This window comes from Parus major, chromosome 15 (assembly GCF_001522545.3).
Source record: "Parus major isolate Abel chromosome 15, Parus_major1.1, whole genome shotgun sequence".
NCBI lineage: Eukaryota > Metazoa > Chordata > Aves > Passeriformes > Paridae > Parus > Parus major.
Window position 1 is genome coordinate 109,523 of NC_031784.1, and position 18,039 is coordinate 127,561.

General features: G+C 40.1%; 1 protein-coding gene across 9 annotated transcripts in view; it reads right to left on the bottom strand.

The window, feature by feature from the left end:
* Nucleotides 1–5,316, bottom strand: part of SFSWAP (splicing factor SWAP) — a 38,338-nt gene extending 33,022 nt beyond the window's left edge. For 3 of the 9 annotated variants that reach the window (XM_033518269.1, XM_033518267.1, XM_033518268.1), the window contains exons 1-4: nt 4,924–5,316; nt 2,315–2,484; nt 1,660–1,797; nt 107–192 (exon numbers count right to left, since the gene is read on the bottom strand). In XM_033518269.1, the coding sequence (XP_033374160.1) occupies nt 107–192; nt 1,660–1,797; nt 2,315–2,484; nt 4,924–5,177 (648 nt within the window). In that variant the 5' untranslated portion in view covers nt 5,178–5,316. Of the gene's footprint in view, nt 1–106; nt 193–1,659; nt 1,798–2,314 lie in introns of all 9 variants that reach the window. The other 6 variants (XM_033518264.1, XM_033518263.1, XM_015644028.2 and 3 more) reach the window with 5 other exon arrangements.
* Between the last annotated feature and the right edge of the window lie 12,723 nt (nt 5,317–18,039).

An 18,039-nucleotide genomic window follows, 5' to 3' on the forward strand; every position in this document is an offset into this window, starting at 1 on the left:
AATGTACCACACTAAAGTTAATGAAAAAAAAAACCTAGCCCAAACAGAGCACTATCAACTGCTCAAAAGCTGGCAGAAGTGTAGGCTGAATTACTTGAACACATACCAGTTCCACATCAGAAGGTACATTCAGACCCGGAGGGGCAACAAAAGGTTCTTCATTTTCTTCCGTATTTTCTGTCTGAGCTGTTTCTACAAGAAATGACAGAATAGAATATTTAGGAAAAAAAAACCCAAAGCACACAAATGCTAAAAAATAAAAATGAAATAAAGTATTTCTAAAAGGATGTGAAATCAAGGAATTTATCAAATGCAGCTATATAAACAGCATTTATACTGAAGACATTTACATATGGTTTAAAAGAATAATTTGTATTACATTCCATACATTCTCCTTGCTATAGCAGAAATCTTCCTCTGAATATACTCTGCTTTACAGATTTTTCTAATAATTGAAATAAAAGGTTTACTTTTTTAAAGTAACTTATAGTATTATCTATTCTACTAGCCTTAAGAGAAATTGTATTCCCCTTTTCCCCTGACAGACTAGACGGCACCAAGTGCAGGAACACCTGACCACGGGAGCTGTGGAAACAGCAGAACAACCTCATCATGGATGAGATGTCGCAGTGATTACTGAGGACAAACCATACAACAAAGGGAATTCACTTGTTTGGTTATATTCTGGTGGGCTGGTTTTTGTTTTATTCTTTTTAATGAACTCAAATAGTTTAACTCCACAAAGGTACAGAGAAATTTCAGCAGCAAAGAAAGAAGGAAAGAGCAGTAGACGAAGAACAGACTGTTTCTTTTGGCAGCAGCTCCAACTAACAATATTTGGTTATAGAGTATTAAACAAATTAATTAAACCCCTGAAGAGACAATCAATGCTCCTTCAGTACAGAAGGGAAGAGGCAAAACTGTTTGTACAGTGCAAGTAGCACAGACACTGACTGCCCTTACACAATCTCTCAAAAAAACACTAAATAAGCTTAAGGACCTAAAATGGTCTTGCAATGCAACACAACTTGGGGGGAAAAAAAATCACATTTCATACCACAGTAACGCACCAAGATGTAGTTAGATCATTAATTAAATGATCCTCAATTTACTAAGACATAGTTCAACAACATTTGAAACCTTCCTTAAGAATGTATGATAAAAATATGAAGTTATTTGAATTATAGATGAGAACATGACAACTGAATTCTGTATTTTTTAGGTCATGGAGCAGGGTACACTATGTTGAAGACAGACTTGTAATAATTAAGATGACAAAATTTAAACTAAAAAATATATATTCTTATTATTATTTTATGCTTATAATGGTATTTTCTGTCTTGACTGAGAAACACAGTGTTAGCAGACAGCCAATATAAGGGATTACTAATTTTTTCTGAATAAGAATCAGCATGACAGCAGAATTAAATTCCCTGACTACTGCAGTATTGACTGTGCCACAGCAGGAAAATATTTTTAAGCTCACCAAGAACAAAGTCTGCAAAAACTCAGAAACAGAGTTCCATAAAGACCTTGATGAAATGCTTTCAGAATTTCTAACTGCATTTTAATAACCCATATATTTTAAACCCTCAACTGCAAGACAGAGAAATGGTACGTCCTCCCTCTCAATTAACCCTTGTTATTTTTAACCTTTACCTTTTTGTTTTGCAGGCTGATGCTCCTCCTCTTCAGTGGGTTCTGAAGGGTCATAATAATCACTGCCATAACGGAATCCCACTGCATTATAGGTACCATCCTCTGCCAAAGCTTCACTGAGTCTTTTATATTCCTCCTCTTGAACAAAAATGCAATTACCAACATTAGAACATATTCAGAAGCTAATTTATTAAAAAAGAAGAAGTAATATTTCTTACTTTAGTTTTTAAATAAGAAGTTTTCTCCTGATCAGTTTAGCTTTCATTAAAAACTGAACAGAAAAACACAGCATGTACACATGCTGACCATTTATTTCTTCTTGAAGAGAGACAAGCTGTGGATTAAGACATTCTAATGCAATTATGCGTATAAAAGCACAGAATTTCCTTTAAACACTAAAAATGAAGCAGAATGTGTTTATTTTGGGGGGTCTGAAATCCCAGTCTGCCCTCAGAATCTGGGCAATTTCTGTGTGGATCTACAGTTAAACTATCCTGAGGTCCTCTCATACGCAAAGACTCCCGCTTTTCGAATCCACTGGGTACTGTCAAGATAACATCAGAAAAAGAGAGTATAAAATTAGGAGTAAATTTAGTTTCATAATAATTTATTTAAACATGCTTTTTTAATAACCATGTTATTCCTTGAGCAATACCTTGCCTTGCCTCCTCCTCAAGCAAGTCCGTATGCAAGGCTAAATACCTCTCTTCATCACAGAGGGCTTCTATTCTAGCCTCCTCTTCAGACAATTGATAATCTCTGTTCCAGGTGGAATATTCAGCATCATATTCAGAAAGGTCATGCAGGTGACCACGCCCATCGTACCTGCAGGATGAAACAGCTGGTCAATGCAAAGAACTTAGGGCTTGGGTTTATGTGACTACTTAAATACTTACCCAATAAAAATGAAAAACAAAAAAACAAAAAAAAACTTTTACGTTAATGCATACTCCCTTTTAGAAGTTACAATTAATTTTGCTAATCATTTGTCACCAACTATCGAAAATTTGTTTAATAGTCTAAATTCCTCTCAAAGAAACTAAGAAATTATTACAATTAAAGGCAAAGGTATCCTTTAATAGTTTAAGTGGGATCCATTTCCTTAACAGCTCTTACCGTACGTGCTTCAACCAACCAATCAATGTCACTTGCAAAATACGTTTTTCTGGAAAGTCAAATAGCTTACATTCACACAAACCCGAGTACATAAATACCTATCCGTAAGAACCAAACGGTCGAAATTTCCTCGCTTCTTTCTGCTAGTCTCGAACTCTCAGGAGAAATCTTCACCATAGAAACTTGCGTCCATTGGAGGTAAAATCATGGCTAGGCTCGGCCCCTAGCCATTTGGCTGAGGAAATAAGTTCTGGGTTATGTGATAGAGAGACACACATACATAGGAACAGTAACATAAACATGCAATTTAAGGAGGTTCACCGCAAAATCGGCAAAGATCAATGATGTACAGTTCCTTTCTACTAAGAAATCACTTTATTTGCAGAAAAAGCACTGCATTGGGATAATGTTTATGCATCAGTAAGAGAAACCGATTGGAAAGTAAAGCGACAGTAAATTCGACTCCGCTGAGGTGTCTTCCCACACACAACTCTTGACTTGTGCCAACTTGCTAGACCAAAAACAAAGTAAATATTCTTATAGCAAAAAGCAAATGAAATATAGGTCTGGTTAATCAAGCTCTGTCCACAGGGAAACTTGAACCCAAGTCTTCTCATAGCAATGTGCTTTTCTCAAAATGGTGAAAATGAAGACTTCCTGCTGCTGGAGATAAAAGGAATCTAAGCTTCCAAAGGAGTTTATAAGATTAGCAATTGCAAGCTGCCTTAACTCACAAATGTATGTTATTTGGTATTTCAGTATGTGGGTACAGACATGCACATACTTAGTGTTTGCTCCCTACAATTTCTATAACGTCTGTGAACGGGGCTCTGCTGCACAGCACCCCAAAAACAGCCTCTACCAACAAATGAGATCAGTCACAGAAATTATTTAGATTAGAAGTGTGCAACACAACACTTCCATTGTTGCATGGGAAATGAAACATAGCTACAAAAACTTCTGGGTGTTTTGTCCTGCCTTCATGTCTATTCCAATTTAACAAATTTATTTCAATGATAACCATCATTAATGGTGTAAGCACCAAAATAGTGCAAGGGCATTTCTTTTTTCTTCAGTCCTATGGAAGGAAATCAAAAGACCTTCCCTTACTGATATTTTTCCAAGACAAATACAGCTTTTAAGTCAAAATAAGAAATCCTGTCCAGCACCAAAGCAGTGATGAAACTGAGGGAACAAATATCTATAGTATGTTATATGACCCTTTCCAAACCAAAATTCTTCCATCTTTCCCACTGAGGTTTTCAGGGTCAGCCATAACTCTTAAATTATTCTTTCAGTGCTCCACTCAAACATAACCAACCTGATCTCTCATCTTCCCTCTTTACCAACAAAATATTCAGGTAACCCTTTCTGAATACATTTATTTCCAAGTCCCACCCTGCAGTGCTGAAACAACTCAAGAAACCAGAAGGAAGATCAAAGCAGATTGTATTAGTCTCTATGGCCATGAACCTGGACCTATGGTACAACAATCAAAAGAAGCCAGCCCTGACATAAAATTTCAAGAGCAAGCACTCAAAATCGAATCCCTTCTGTCTAATAGAGTAAATCATGGAACCAGGAAAAGTGAAGAGGCCAAGAAGTGCTTTTGGGGTGTCCCATCAGCAGCCTGCAGCCAGATTATGTAGGAGAAATAGGAAATCCCCATTTTCTTTATGGTGGATAAACGCCTTTGCACTCCCCACACTGCCACGTTCTCACCTACAGAACACACAATGTGCCTAATAAGTATTCCCACGAAATCAGGCTCCCTTAGATTCCAAGTGAAAAAAAAGGAGGACGTTTGTGGTTTGCACTGAAAAGGAACAGATCATTCCCACTCTCCACCCTGCCTTCACAAGTGGAGCTGAGAGCCCCATCACACGCTGCCTGCCGGGAGGAGAGGAACCTCCCAGCGCTGCCAGAGCGGGAACCCCCAAGTTCCGCAGAATGAAGCGCTGCAGAGCGCCCTCGGAGCTGTGCCGGGACGAGCAGCCTCCAGCCCCAGCACAGAGGGTCCCGACGCGCCTGCCAGAGCGAGCCCTCTGCTCAACCCCCGCCCTCACTGCCCACAGCACAAGGGGGGAAACAGAAAGAGGCTATCACAGGAGATCTCGCAGCACAGTCTGGGGGTTGTGTTACACCGACCTATCGATCATGATCTTGGGGTCTCCCATCCAAGGAATAAGGTGTCGCCCCTGCTCCTGGTACTGAGCCTTCTCATCATCCCGAAACAGCTTGCAGGCATAGCCGAACACCAGCAGCTCCACACGGCTACTCCCGCCTCCACCTCCACCTCCTCCGGGGGGCCCGGGCACCGTTCCCCCGCCTGACAACAACATTAGGGGCGGCGGGCCTGCTTCTTCTGCAGTCCGTCGAGACCCTCCGAGCCCTCCGTACATCACCGTGGGGCGCAGCGAGGCGGAGGCAGCTCGCAGGAGCACCGACTGTCCGAGCAGCGAGTCCCCGCAGGGCCAGGCCCGCGCTAAAGCCCCCGGTCCCAGACCACCACAGCCGCCATCACCCGAAACAAAATGGCGACACTTCCGGTTCCGCCGGCGGCGTAGGGGCAGGGGCGGGCTGGCTTTTAGCGACAGCAGATTCGAGTCAAGTTCCAGCAGCCCAAGCGCTGAATCCAAGGGTAACGTGATTCCGCGCTACCGGCGAGGACACTACGCGTTTGATGACAACAGAGGAGTACTGGCGAGGCGGTGGAAGCACGGGCGCGGCCGTGACGAAAGTGCGGCATGGCGGAGGGTGGGGCGGTGTCTCAGGGCGCTGTGTGAGGCCTCCCGAGGTGGGGGCGGGCAGCGGCGTGTGGGGAGCGGCCGTCTCGGCCGAAAGCAGCGGCAGGAGCTTCAAAACAGTGCCGAAACGTGAAGCCGCGTGTGCCGGTGCCCTCCACGCTGCCTTGGAGCCCCCAGGGGAGGCCGAGGGGCTCAAGGCGGTGCAGGGAGGCGCGGCACAAAGCGGGGATCAAGCTCAGGCTGTACCCGTGAAGTTCGAGGGGAAAGCCCGGGAGCCAGGGTGGGAATCACAGAATCAGTTCGGTTGGGAAAAGACCTCTGAGACCATCGGGTCCAATCTATGAGCGAACACCACCTTGTGAACCAGACCAGGGCAGCGAGTGTCACGTCCAGTATTTCCTTGAAAGGGGGAAGGGAGGACCTGGGGCACTGAATAAAAATATTTGAAGAAGGTTTAAAAACCAGAGAAATTTTTTCTAAAATTGTGTGATCTGGCCTGACATTTTCAATGTTGTGTACTTCAGGGTTATTACTTCCATCACTCTTCAAGAAGTATGAACGTGTTGTTTTGCATATTTTATAATAAAATTCTGTAAGGAAGCACATGGTATTTTGTGATATTGTGGAATTATTCCATATCCTTAGATTCTGAGTGCCCATAAATGCTGGCAGAGCTGCTCGAATGTGTGAAAAACTCTCGGCATCATTATACAGAAAGGGCTAGAATATGTAAAATAGTGAGGGAAGAAATGGAGGGGTTCTGGAAGAGAGGTGGATAGTTTGTACCAGCATTTATAAATACATCCTACCACGTGAACTTATGGGAGGACACCAAGTGCACAGGTGGGAACATACTTCATCACTGTGGAACAATTTAATACCAGTTGGAAAACACATGGAGTAAAAAAAAAAAAAAAGAGAAAAGCAGAAGATGAGCAAAACAAACAAAAAATTTAGATGGGGTGTATAAGAAAGCAACATGTGGTGATGATTTCATGACTTCTCTAAGTCCTCTGGTAATGCAAATGATTCAACAGGAAGGTAGTACAGCACAAAAAAGGGCTCTGTGCAGTAGAAGTGACAGCATTATAAGGTAACTTCAGACCATTTTCCTGGTATATCAGCATTAGAGACAAGGACATGAACAGTGCATAAGTCAGATAAAGAAAAAAAAGCAGAAGACTTAGTTAAAATAATGTAATTACAAAAAGATGAGGGAGTATTTTCTCTGGTAAGGCATTTTCCAGACAACTGAGCCATTGCTAGAAGAACTAAAAGGTGACCAAAACACCCAGGAGCAATAAAGCACCAGGTGTCTCATGGAATTATTAAGAACAGAGGGGATAATGCCTTTAAAATTACTCTGCGTTAATTTGGTAGCTTGAAAACAACATAAAGAAATGGAAAATGGGAATCATCTGTCTGTTTTTGAGAAATGGGGCGAGATGAAACGAGGGCTGGGGCAGTATCTTTCTGCTTATTGCAGCACATGATGTTCTGGGCTGTTTGTTCACGTGTCATTAGCCTGTCATCAAAAGAGGGATTCAGAGAGGTTTCTGAAATAACAGGACAACTGCACTACGGTTCTTTTCAGATTATTGTGTACCTGAGGGAAAGAAGAGAAACATAACCAGACTGCATACAGATCTTCAATATATTTAAGAAATTTCATTGTAGTGCATTTTGAATTTGCACTGGATTAAAAAAACACCCATCCCTTCCTTTTTTCCCCAGCATGAGTAAAAAATGAAACTTTTTTCCTTTCTTTTTACTCTACACCAACATTGGGAAGGAAACACAGTGCTGATCATAGCATATGGTATGCTTTTTACCACATTTAACAATACATCCAGTTTTAATATCTATGAGTAAGAAAAAATACACTGTGCTTACTATAGATTCTTAAAGCATTTACATGATAGGATGACTTTGTTATTTCATTCAGACCCTTGATTAGTCCCAGCTGTTCTGACTGTGTTGAATAGAGGGAAGGTGTAATGAGGAAAATTTACAAAATTAATCTCTATCCTACTCACTGTATCTCTTTTCCTTTTGCTGTTGGTAGGAAGACATGGACAATGCAAGTAAAAAGTTCTTTCCTAGGCTGGTAACAGTCCATTTTCCTCTATCTTAATGGAAGCATAGTCACTTAGTATCATTTTGCAGTTTAGATAAAAGTGGATAATAACATTTATTCTCTAGTTTTGAAGTTTGAAAGAAAAGTGTGTTGTGCTGATTCTGAATAAAAGTCCCATTTCGATCATGTTTAATCAATAGAAAGGAATTTTCAGCACACCAAAAGAGTGTATCAAATGTTATGCCAAGCACAGGGGAGATATGTTCTGCTGATCTGGGCAACAAGCTGAGATTTTATTTATATCATTTTGGCAAATGGCTTGTCAGCACTCAAGCTGAACTAATATATCCTTTTCACTCCTCTTTTCAGAGTAAAAGAAAGGCAGAAATCAGGTATTTGGGAAGAGGAAAAAGCATATGGAATTGAAAACTAAACTTTAAGCTTGAATCTCAAAGGTGCCTCCAAAATTTCCCTGCATTTAGCACCGGGCAATACCTCGTCCTTTTTAAAATTCACTGTAGATCTTCTCAGTAATTAGAGAAAAAAAAAAAGTTTTAACTTCCATATTTCACGTTTCCCATCAAAAACAAATATTTAGTTTTGCTTCTGCTTAGCATAGAAGTCCTAAGATTATTTCTATTTGTATTCTAGCATGATGGCTTTAATCCCCTGCATTGGGGGGAGGAAAACTTGGCTGTTTTTCCTGAAAAATGGGAAACCGTGTACAGTAGCTGCCAACTGTTACAGATTTTTTTACCTCCTTAAACCATTATGTTAGGGAAACTGCTGTAATCTAGTACTACTTTATGTGGGACTGTTTACAGAAGAAGTCAGTATTTCTTCATTTTGGCCCTGGTCAAAGAGGCTAAAATTGTTTACTAAACACCATTTAAGAAGAATATTTAACCTATTGTCATTTTTCGATAACATTCCATGCTACATCTAAATTGTTCCCCTCAATTTTGCCTTTGCCCAAAGCCAAGGTCTGAAAAGTGTTTTGTCAGCTTCAATAGAGGAAGACTCCAGATACATCTTGTTTTTCCATCTCAGAAGAAAGGTGGAAAGCAATAGCCAAAATTAAACATTAGTGTTCTTCCCCCAGCCTTGCTTTGTTTCCTGTGTGAAATGTTTTTCAGCCACATTATAACAGCCACAGTTTCTGTGCAATGAAGGGTAACATTGTAGTCTTGAGTACCAAGAAATTACTTCTAGCAGCGGTTTTTGTCTGCACCAAGCAATCGGTTACTGCTTAGATTTCTTTTTAGCTGTTAAAAAATTAAAGCCTTTAAGCAGAATCCATTCACCTTTCTAAAATTTGTCGGTAACTTGCACCAGGAGGAGGAAAGCCGTTAAAGAAGCACTTTTTCTGTGTCACAGTTAAGTATTCTTTCAAGGTTAATACTTAAGAGTTTGCCATTGTTTTTCTGCTGTGGTGGAGTTTTGAGCAGCCTGCTTGATTTCTGGGCTAGGTAGGCTTTTTAGGCCCTCTTCACCTTAGCCACCTAGAAATGTCCAAAACCTTTTCCAGAGGTGCAGAAAGCTGCTGACTTAGAGGGTTAATTTAGCTTGCCTTGACTGTTGGCTGATCACTGATGCTTAAGGGGTCAAAAAAAGCAGTGTTTTGATTCAATATCTGCATGCCTGGAGCATGCAGCTGTTGGGATTGTATCAAAAGTTAGATAAAACAACCAACCAAGCAAAAACCTCCTGGAACAGACACCTCCTCCCCCAAACAAACAAACAAACACCCAAGAAATGCACAGAAAAGACTGGGAAATTAACTCAATTTACATAATTTTACTGTTTATTTAAAGGATCATGCGTCTCTCTGCAGAGCTCTGTTAGCTATTTGGGTAGATCCCATACAAACCTATATGCATAGAAATAATTTTCTTTTCCCCTAGTCACACAGAAATAGGCAACATTATTAGCAATGAAAAAGACAGCTCAGAATCAAAAGATGATTAAAAAATGTTTCTTTTCTTGTGAGTGCCACTGTGTCAGGGTAGTGATTGAAGAGAGAGAGAGCCTTTAGAGACTGCATCGTCATGACACTGCAGCAGGCAGGCAGGAACAAGTCCAAAAATAACAATGTATGGGCAGAGTCAAAGGACTCAAAGCTGTGTCTCTGCAAGACATGGAGCAATATATATGTAAAAACTTGCTTTCTCTTGCAGAAAAACAATTTGATTCTATTTTAAATGAGGTTCTGTGAATGCAGTTGGTGGCAGTCACTTCTTCAGTTATGTCCATATTGTTGTAAGACCAATACTTCATTGATTCAAATGATAAGAGAGTTACTATTAGATTTCATGAAGTTGTTAATTAGTAAGATACCAGCAGTGCTTACTGAATCACTAGGGTTTTATTGCGTAATTATATGCCTAACTAAGCGTACCCTCTGCTCTAATTAGTGGAAAATGAGTCAAAAATATACAGGATATGGCCTACTTCTGTACACAGTCAAAGTTTAACTAATTTTCTTTAATTTCCAGGTATTATATCAACATTATAAAATATTCAACACATGTATTTCACAAATCTACTACCATTAGTGTCAAATTTGTTGATGTAGCTTAACTAATCTAGAAGTAGGTCTAGAAATTAATGTTAATACCCTGTTTATGAAGGATGCCAGCACTTTAATTGTAAATAAGGCATATTAATTTCAAGTGCTCAAAAACAATTAAATGCCAATGTGAGACATATTCAACAAGACTAGAGGTACAGAACCCCCTCTTAGTAAGAGCATGATTCTTCAACTATAGAAATATGGGCAACACCTGCCAAGGTTCTAGAAGTCTCACAGTAGTAAGGGTTGTGCTTGGTTTTAAACGATACCTGTGAGTTAAAAAATAGATTTGTTTTTCATGAACAGGCTTGGTTGTGGTTAGCTGGTAACTTTGAGCAGAATTTAACTCTCTGTCAGCCTCTGCACACCATCTGAAGGAGCTGAAACCTGAATTCTGCCTGCTCTGTGTTGGTTGTGGCTTGTGGGTTTTTTCTAGTTTTACTTTGTTTGGTTTATGAACAGTAGGATTTGCAGCTGATCATTGTTCTGAAATTCAAGCTCTCTTCCTGGTTGTACTTCATTTATTAACCTGCTAAATCAGAGTATCCATCCCAGAGGACACCCAGGTAGTTCATGCAATAGTCTTGGTACCTTTGGCAGCTGTCTAGAAGTTATAAAGGAATTGTGAAGTGTAATCAATGAAAGAGGAAAAATTATGGGGGAAAAAGGGTTAATCTGCGGCTGCTCAAGCCAAAGATACCACCTCTTGCCTGGAAACTGCCTGAGCTGCAGATCACTGAGGGCTGAGATAAGGATCCCAAGATATGTGCCTTGTTCTCATAGAATTCCTTAGGCATTTGGGCAGCTCCGCTGGTGGATGTGGGCTAATGGGTGGTCTCTTGTTCCACTCTTATATCCATAAATTAGTTTCTCTATTGAAATAGTGAAATCTCTAAGTATCAGGTCAGAGGGAGAGTGAGTGACTCTCCAGAAATTTGTCCAGTGGGAACTGACACAGACAGCTTGAGTCAGGAATGTAAAACCAGTGGTGTGTAAATAACCCTGCCTGAACAGCACGTATATCCTGTAGAAGGGGAAAAGGTTTCATGGTGTCCTGGTTAGTCCTCCAATAATCAATAAAACCAATTCTTTGGAGGTGATCCCATCTGGCTTCTCCTATTGCCTATTGTCAGGACAGGCCTCCAAAATGGCTCACTTTATTAAAGCTTTAATATTTTCTTACATTCTCCACCTCTATGCACATTCAGGGCCTTCTTCACATTCATTCTGTATTGGGCAAATGCATAACCCAATGCTGGACCAGCAATGGGAAATTGTCAAGCTGTCTCACCATAAATATTTCTAGGCAGAGATTCTGTCTGGAGAAGCAGAGCAATGAGCTAAAACCTAAGATCAAAGAGCAAGTGCCCCTGCCACAGGCTGGACAATGTCCTGAGAAAGCCACTTGGCTTAACCCTGCTTTGAGCAGCGGGTTTGCATGGGAAGATCTCCAGAGGTCCCTCCTGACCACCATTCTGTGACTGTAAAATGATGTCTATCAGTGTGTGTGTCAAAGTGAGTTTTCTAGGTATGACAGAACATCTGCCAGGAGCACAGGAAAAAATCTATGCTCCTCCAGAGAAATCAGTTGGTCATAACAAACATCTTGAGATATATGGGAAACGCCTGTGGGGAGATAGCTAACTCTGTTATTGTCTGCTGGCAATAACACATTCCTGCCAGTAGTTTTATTGCCATCAGTCATATTTCCCTCAAGTGTGCTCAAGGGGCAAACAAGTCTTAAATATCCAGGAGATGACTAATGTATTTGGGTAGAAGCAAACTTCCTCAGAAGTGTCAACTTTAGGCATTTAAAAGTGGTGCCATGAACATACCTCTTCACTGCCACCCTCACAAAAAGCATTCCAGGGAAGTAGAACAATCTCTTTCTGTATAAATCTTGTTTACCATTAGCTAGATTTCAAGGTTTGCAATAATCTCGAGCTGAACTGATCTGAAACACAGTGGAAACTTATATGCCACAGGAATTTCCTAAATTATCAGTGCCTGACATGTTTTTATGAGGTTTCATATTGCCAAGCTAAAAAACCTCTCTAGACAGTCTCATACTGACCAAATCCATATATAATGAGAAAATCCCTTCCAGCAGGTACCTTTCACAAAGTGCCCAATGTACCATTTCACAGATTCTCAGTGGTTTTTACACTGCTTCCCCTGCACAGCCCTGTCCTAAAACTCCGTGGTTAAACTTATAAGCTTTGGTCCAAATTCCATTATCCCCTTCTCACCATTTGACCTGTTAAACTTGAAAATCTGGTCACTTAATTGTTGTAAACAAGTGGAACCCAGAATGCCTTGGAACCTGGAGATCTTTTCCGGTTTTTTCCCAAGCTGTTTAACCTCGGGCATCAAAGGAGGAGTCTGGACCCCAGACCTCAGAACCCCGTGTACACAGTTAGGAATTCCAGCTATACTGAAGAAGATCGTTGACAGGAAGTTTTAAAGGGAGACTCTGGAACTGAGTTCAGAATCTCTGGGGAATGCCAGCTTCAAGAACTTCTTAAATGAGCAGCTTATAAAGGTATTCATATCTCCTCAATATAGCAAGTTCCCTGCAGAAATCATGGCTTTTTCAGTTGACTCCCAAATGCATTTGGACAAAAACTCGAATATGCATAATAGCAAAATAGAATAGAAGCCATTGGAATGACTGACTTTGAAGGAAACAATGGTAAATAAAGCATTTTTTTGCTTGCTGAGGCTTTGCAGCTTTACACACTGAAGAAAACCCACAGAGGCCTCCATGACTCTTCTAGTGCAAGCTGGGAAAGATGAAAAGTATTTACAGCAAGACACTTGTGGATCTTAGGTCTCTGTATGAGGCAGGAAGTTCTTTGATAAAGCTATTTAAAAGATTTCTAAAAGATTTTTGAATATGTTTAAATAAATATGACATGATTTTATTTATGGCATAAATAAATGAATTTCATCCCCAGCAAATTTCCAGAGGCTGGAATTGAGCCCAAGAGTCCTTGTATTCAATCTTAGACTGCACTACCTTCTAGCAGCATTTCACAGTATTTCCTCCCTTTTAGCACTTTTTAGCACATGCTGACAATGATCAGGAGACTCTGAGGCACAGATAAACTAAACAAAGGTAGCTTTTCAGTTTCTAATTCATTACAAATCATTTATATTCTCAGAAGCAGCAAAAAATAGCATGCCAAAAATCTTGTTTTTCTTCAGGGACTCTGTTCCCATCAACCTATAACTGAAATTACAAAAAATGTATTTTCTGTCTCTTAATGCCAGTCTACGTATCACAAAAAGTCTGACTGATGTAAATGAATTTGTGCTATATAGGTAGACTTAATAGTAGATAGGTATTCTGAAGTGCAGGTAGGCATTCTCTAAATCTGAAACTAAATTTAGAAGTGTCGAAGTGTTTAAGAATCCATGAAGTGATGTTGGAAGAGATATATGCTTGTAAATGGTTTCATTTCATTATGAGTTATTTTTCTGCAAGCCAGAAATAACAATAAATTATAAACGAAATTGTTTTGATTAAACTATAATGAGAGCATTTCAGGCTGTGCTCTGCATGGACAGCAGTGCAGAAGACTGTAACTAACTGCAAATGTACTTGGAAGGGGTTGTATTCTGGCCCAACTTTTAAATTTGTGTGTGTAAATTCAGAAGAAACCCAGGATTGAGCTGATGCACTGGTTCCAGGTGAGCACAGGCTCTCACTGAATGTGACTTGCTGACTGATCTTTTGAGTAACTGAAACATTTTTTGACCCAGAAGATGCAGGAGGCAGAAGTGTGGAGCCAGCAGGGTGGGTTTCTCTACGTGCACGGTACAGCCCACGTGTGACAGTGGAACCTGATCTTTGGACAGCTGGAACTGAGCTTGCAATTTAAGTGAAGAGAAAGCACTGCTGAAGAGACACACGAAAGCTTAGTGAGTTATTTGGCCACGGGCTGGCCAGAAGGGGAGGGAGGAACGAGTCATGCTACACTGGATTAGTCAAGGTTACACTTACAGCAATGACAAAGGTGCAATGGCATGAGCTGTACTTTATGCCCATGAGCAAAAAAGTTGGTAAATCAAGTCTGTTCAAACAAATTGATCAAATTGATAGTAATATTGCCTTGGCATCTGACTCTGGAATGTATACATTTAATTTTCACCATTTCTGACAAAGACCTGTTAAAAGTTTGGCAGCATTTTGACCTACAATTCAGTCAGGTGCACAAAGAAGTGAAATCCACATTCTTTCTGTTGTGCCTATATATATTTTATAAAAAATATTACATGTTAGATATGTATTATACATGTTTAACATGAATATAGTGCACAAGTTGATAAACAAGGGAAAAAATGGAATCAAAACTGGCAGCAATAAGTTTCTCTTCCTACAGACTCAGGATAGCCTTTTCTGGTTTTCCAACAGGCCATAACACTGAGCCTTTAGTACATGAACAAAAAGTCATAGAAACTATTTGTTGCTGTCAGCTTTGTGCAAAAATGACACCATCTCCAAGTGAAACTAAGGATATCCTTTTCTTTTTTGATTCCTGCCTAAGCTGTAAAATATTCCAAACCTGTTCAGACAAATAGTGTAGGACAGCTATATCCCACTGCAAAACCTAGATATTCCTTCTCTTGAAATTTGCTCTTGTCTTTCTGGAGTTATTTCCTGCATAGGACTTACCTTACGTACTACTGTCCAAATTATACACAGTAGGGTGATTTTTGAAAAATAAGATTAAGAAAATCTGAGAAATGTAATAGTTTGACTTTAGAAGAACACACAGTAGAAAATGTTAAACCCACTACAATTTAGTTAAAAATATTTGTGAATTGATGATGTAATAAAACAATCAGATAGGCCATGATTGAACAAGAAATTGATTTAAGTAATTGTCCTGATCCTTTGTGTGCTAAGGTACATTTTCCTCTCCTTCTCCATACTTAATTGGCAACTTAATTCGTTTGTGATAGAGATCAAAGCAAAGGCAGAAAAAAAAATCTTGATGCAGTTCAAACACATCACCCAGGCCTTAAGCAAAGAGTCAGAAAGGGAGAGAGGCTCAAAAGGCTTTTGTAATGAATGTCACAGCCATGCATGTGCTTAACAAAGAAATCTGGATAATCCAGGTCTGTGGTGCTGCTGAGGATGTGCAGTGAGCCTGCACCACAATCTAGTCCTCTCCCTTCTCGGTTTTGTGCAGCCAAGTAATCAGCCAGGTCAGGAAAATGGCTCTGGCCATCAGTAAAAAAAGTGAAGGATTATTAATATTCAGCTTAATCAACTTCCTGTTTAAGACGGCTGCAGAACCCGGCAAGCTGAGCTGGTGCCAGCACAAGAGGGAGAGAATGCAAGCTTGTAGGTTGGGAAGGAAAAGGAAAGATAAACATTAAATCAATTTGACCATGGAACTGCACTTCAGGTCTAACAAACCACATAATGCATTGCTATTCAAAGCAGTGGTATAAATATCTTTAATGTGTGTCTAAAGTAGAGGTGTGTTCAAAAATAAGAGACAGAGAATGTCTAGCAGGGGGAGGGAGTCCCTGGTGTTTTTACCAGTCAGACTCCTGGAGACACGGCCGTGCTGTGCCCACGTTTCTCTGTCAGCACCAGGGAAGGATGTCTGTCAGTCCAGGTGAGGGATGGGCTCCTTGCCATGCCCACGGTAGGGAAGCTGGAGCCCCTTGCTCTGGTGAGTGCATCTGCAGGTTATTTTCCATTCTCTGCCTCTTGAGCATTCTCTGGGGACCCTTCTACACTTCCAATATTTTCCCAGATGGCTGCTCTGCAACCCAGATGTTGCTTATTTATTCATTTGTCACTTTAAAAGCAACAATACTGGAAAAGAAATAGAATGAGACAGGTGTCTTCTCCACCCAAGGAAAACGAAAGGGACCTGTCAGATTCCAGCATGTGCTTTTATGAGGTTGAGAAGGTTGTCACAAAGTATTGCTCCTCTCCTGAAAGCATCTTCCCTTTCTTTTACAACTGGAAGGCTTCTGTGCAGTAGGAAGCTGGGCTTTAGAAATGTCATTTCTGAGGAGATGTCAGCACTGTGTGGCTCAGAAGGAGCTATTTACATGTTGCATCTGGGAAACTTCCCTTTGCTAATGGCTAGGTTAACAACAGCTCTGTGGCAGCCTGTGGTAGAAATCCATGAAGGTCTCTGGATGAAACAGAAGAGTGTTGTCATTTCATTTTTGGGGCCCTCTTTCAAAGGCATGCTTATCAATTCCATACTGACAGTCCTGTCAGAACACAGAATCTCTTATTAGTATTGCACAGAAACCAGCATTTATGAGATCAGCCTTTTGCAAGGGTTCAAATAATAGTGAGTGAAAAAAACTTGGGTGCAAAAGTTCAAGCATCAACAGCCTTCCCACTGGGGCATTCCAGGCCACTCAGTTCTCCAGGGCATTAAAGACCTTTTCCACCACACTGCTATGCTGAATAATGAGACTTTCAGGACTGCATTGTTCTTTCAAAGTGTTGCTAAAGAGATGGAGGACGACTCAGGCTGCAATCATTCTTTTTAATGATCTTACTATAAAGATTGTATCTCTTGTCCATTCATTTGTCAGAAAGCATTTTTACAGCAGATACATTTGTCACCCAAAATCAAATATAATAGAAAAGCTGGTACTTCACATGTAACACACAGTTCTGTCTGAACTGGATGGGGGTGTTCAAACAGAGGCTGTGGTCTGTGACATTTGTGTCTCCATGCTGTGGCTCGTTTCCTAGACTGGAAATAGGTGTGTTGCTACCTGAATAACTCATGTCAAAGAGATGGTCCAGTCTCCCATTTCACTGGCTCCTGTGGTATCTGTAACAGCCACAGCTCTTGCTTTGCTTCCATGTGCCAGGTCTGATGTATCCGTATCCTCCCTACTGCCCATCTCAGAAGGAGTTGGAGTAAATTTCTATTCATGTTTTATTTTGCTGCAAAATAATTCATATTCATTTGTTGAAGCATCTTCTAGGAAAGCTCCCAGGCAATTTCAGGCTTTGACAGGATGGAGCTCATTAACTTCCACCCAAGCTAAATGTCAGTTTACATAATAATGTCAGTTTTCTTTTACCTCTCTGTGCCCAGTCCCATCTTTTAGAAAACCAAATGCTCAGAGTAATTTTTAATCCATGGAATACAACAGCTAAGAATTTGGCCCCAGATGTATTTCTCCAGCAGGAGCTATTATATAAGGCACTGCAAATTGTGGGCTTGTTCTCTCACCCCCTCAGAGGAAAAATGGGCTCTTTAAGGAATTACAATAGAAGTAAAAAATTTAAATGTAGTAAAAAAATAATTAAATGTGAGAAAATTCTGGAGCACATTGAATTTTTTTGACTTTCGATTATCAGAATAAATCCATCTAATTGGTAATTAAAAAGAGTAATAGCACTGGTGAAGGGGGCAATGAATAACAGTAAAAAAAACCCCTACATTTCTTTTTTGCATGCACATAGTAAATCAGTAAGATGAAAAACTGGAAATTTTTGCATCCATATAACAAATATGCTCAACCTTCTCCCAAGTGACATATTTAACAGAAGTTGGTTCACATTAATTTAAATGTCCCACTTCTTTGGGCAGAGAATTTTTGGTTTTGCAAAGACTCATGTAATGAGCTAAGCTACAACTGAAAGGAGAAAATAAGAAAAGATTTAAAAAATATTTTCATTACCCTGTTCTTTTGTGTTTCTTGCATCTTTCTTTATGATTTTTATGATATTTGTTCTTAAAGTGGGATTTTTTTTCTAGGAAGACTTTGTTACTTTTATGGGAACTTTATAAATAAATCTTCTCAAGTCTGTGGTTTCTGTTCCTTTTGAAAAGAATATTTTTTTCTGCATTATTCTGGTACTTTTC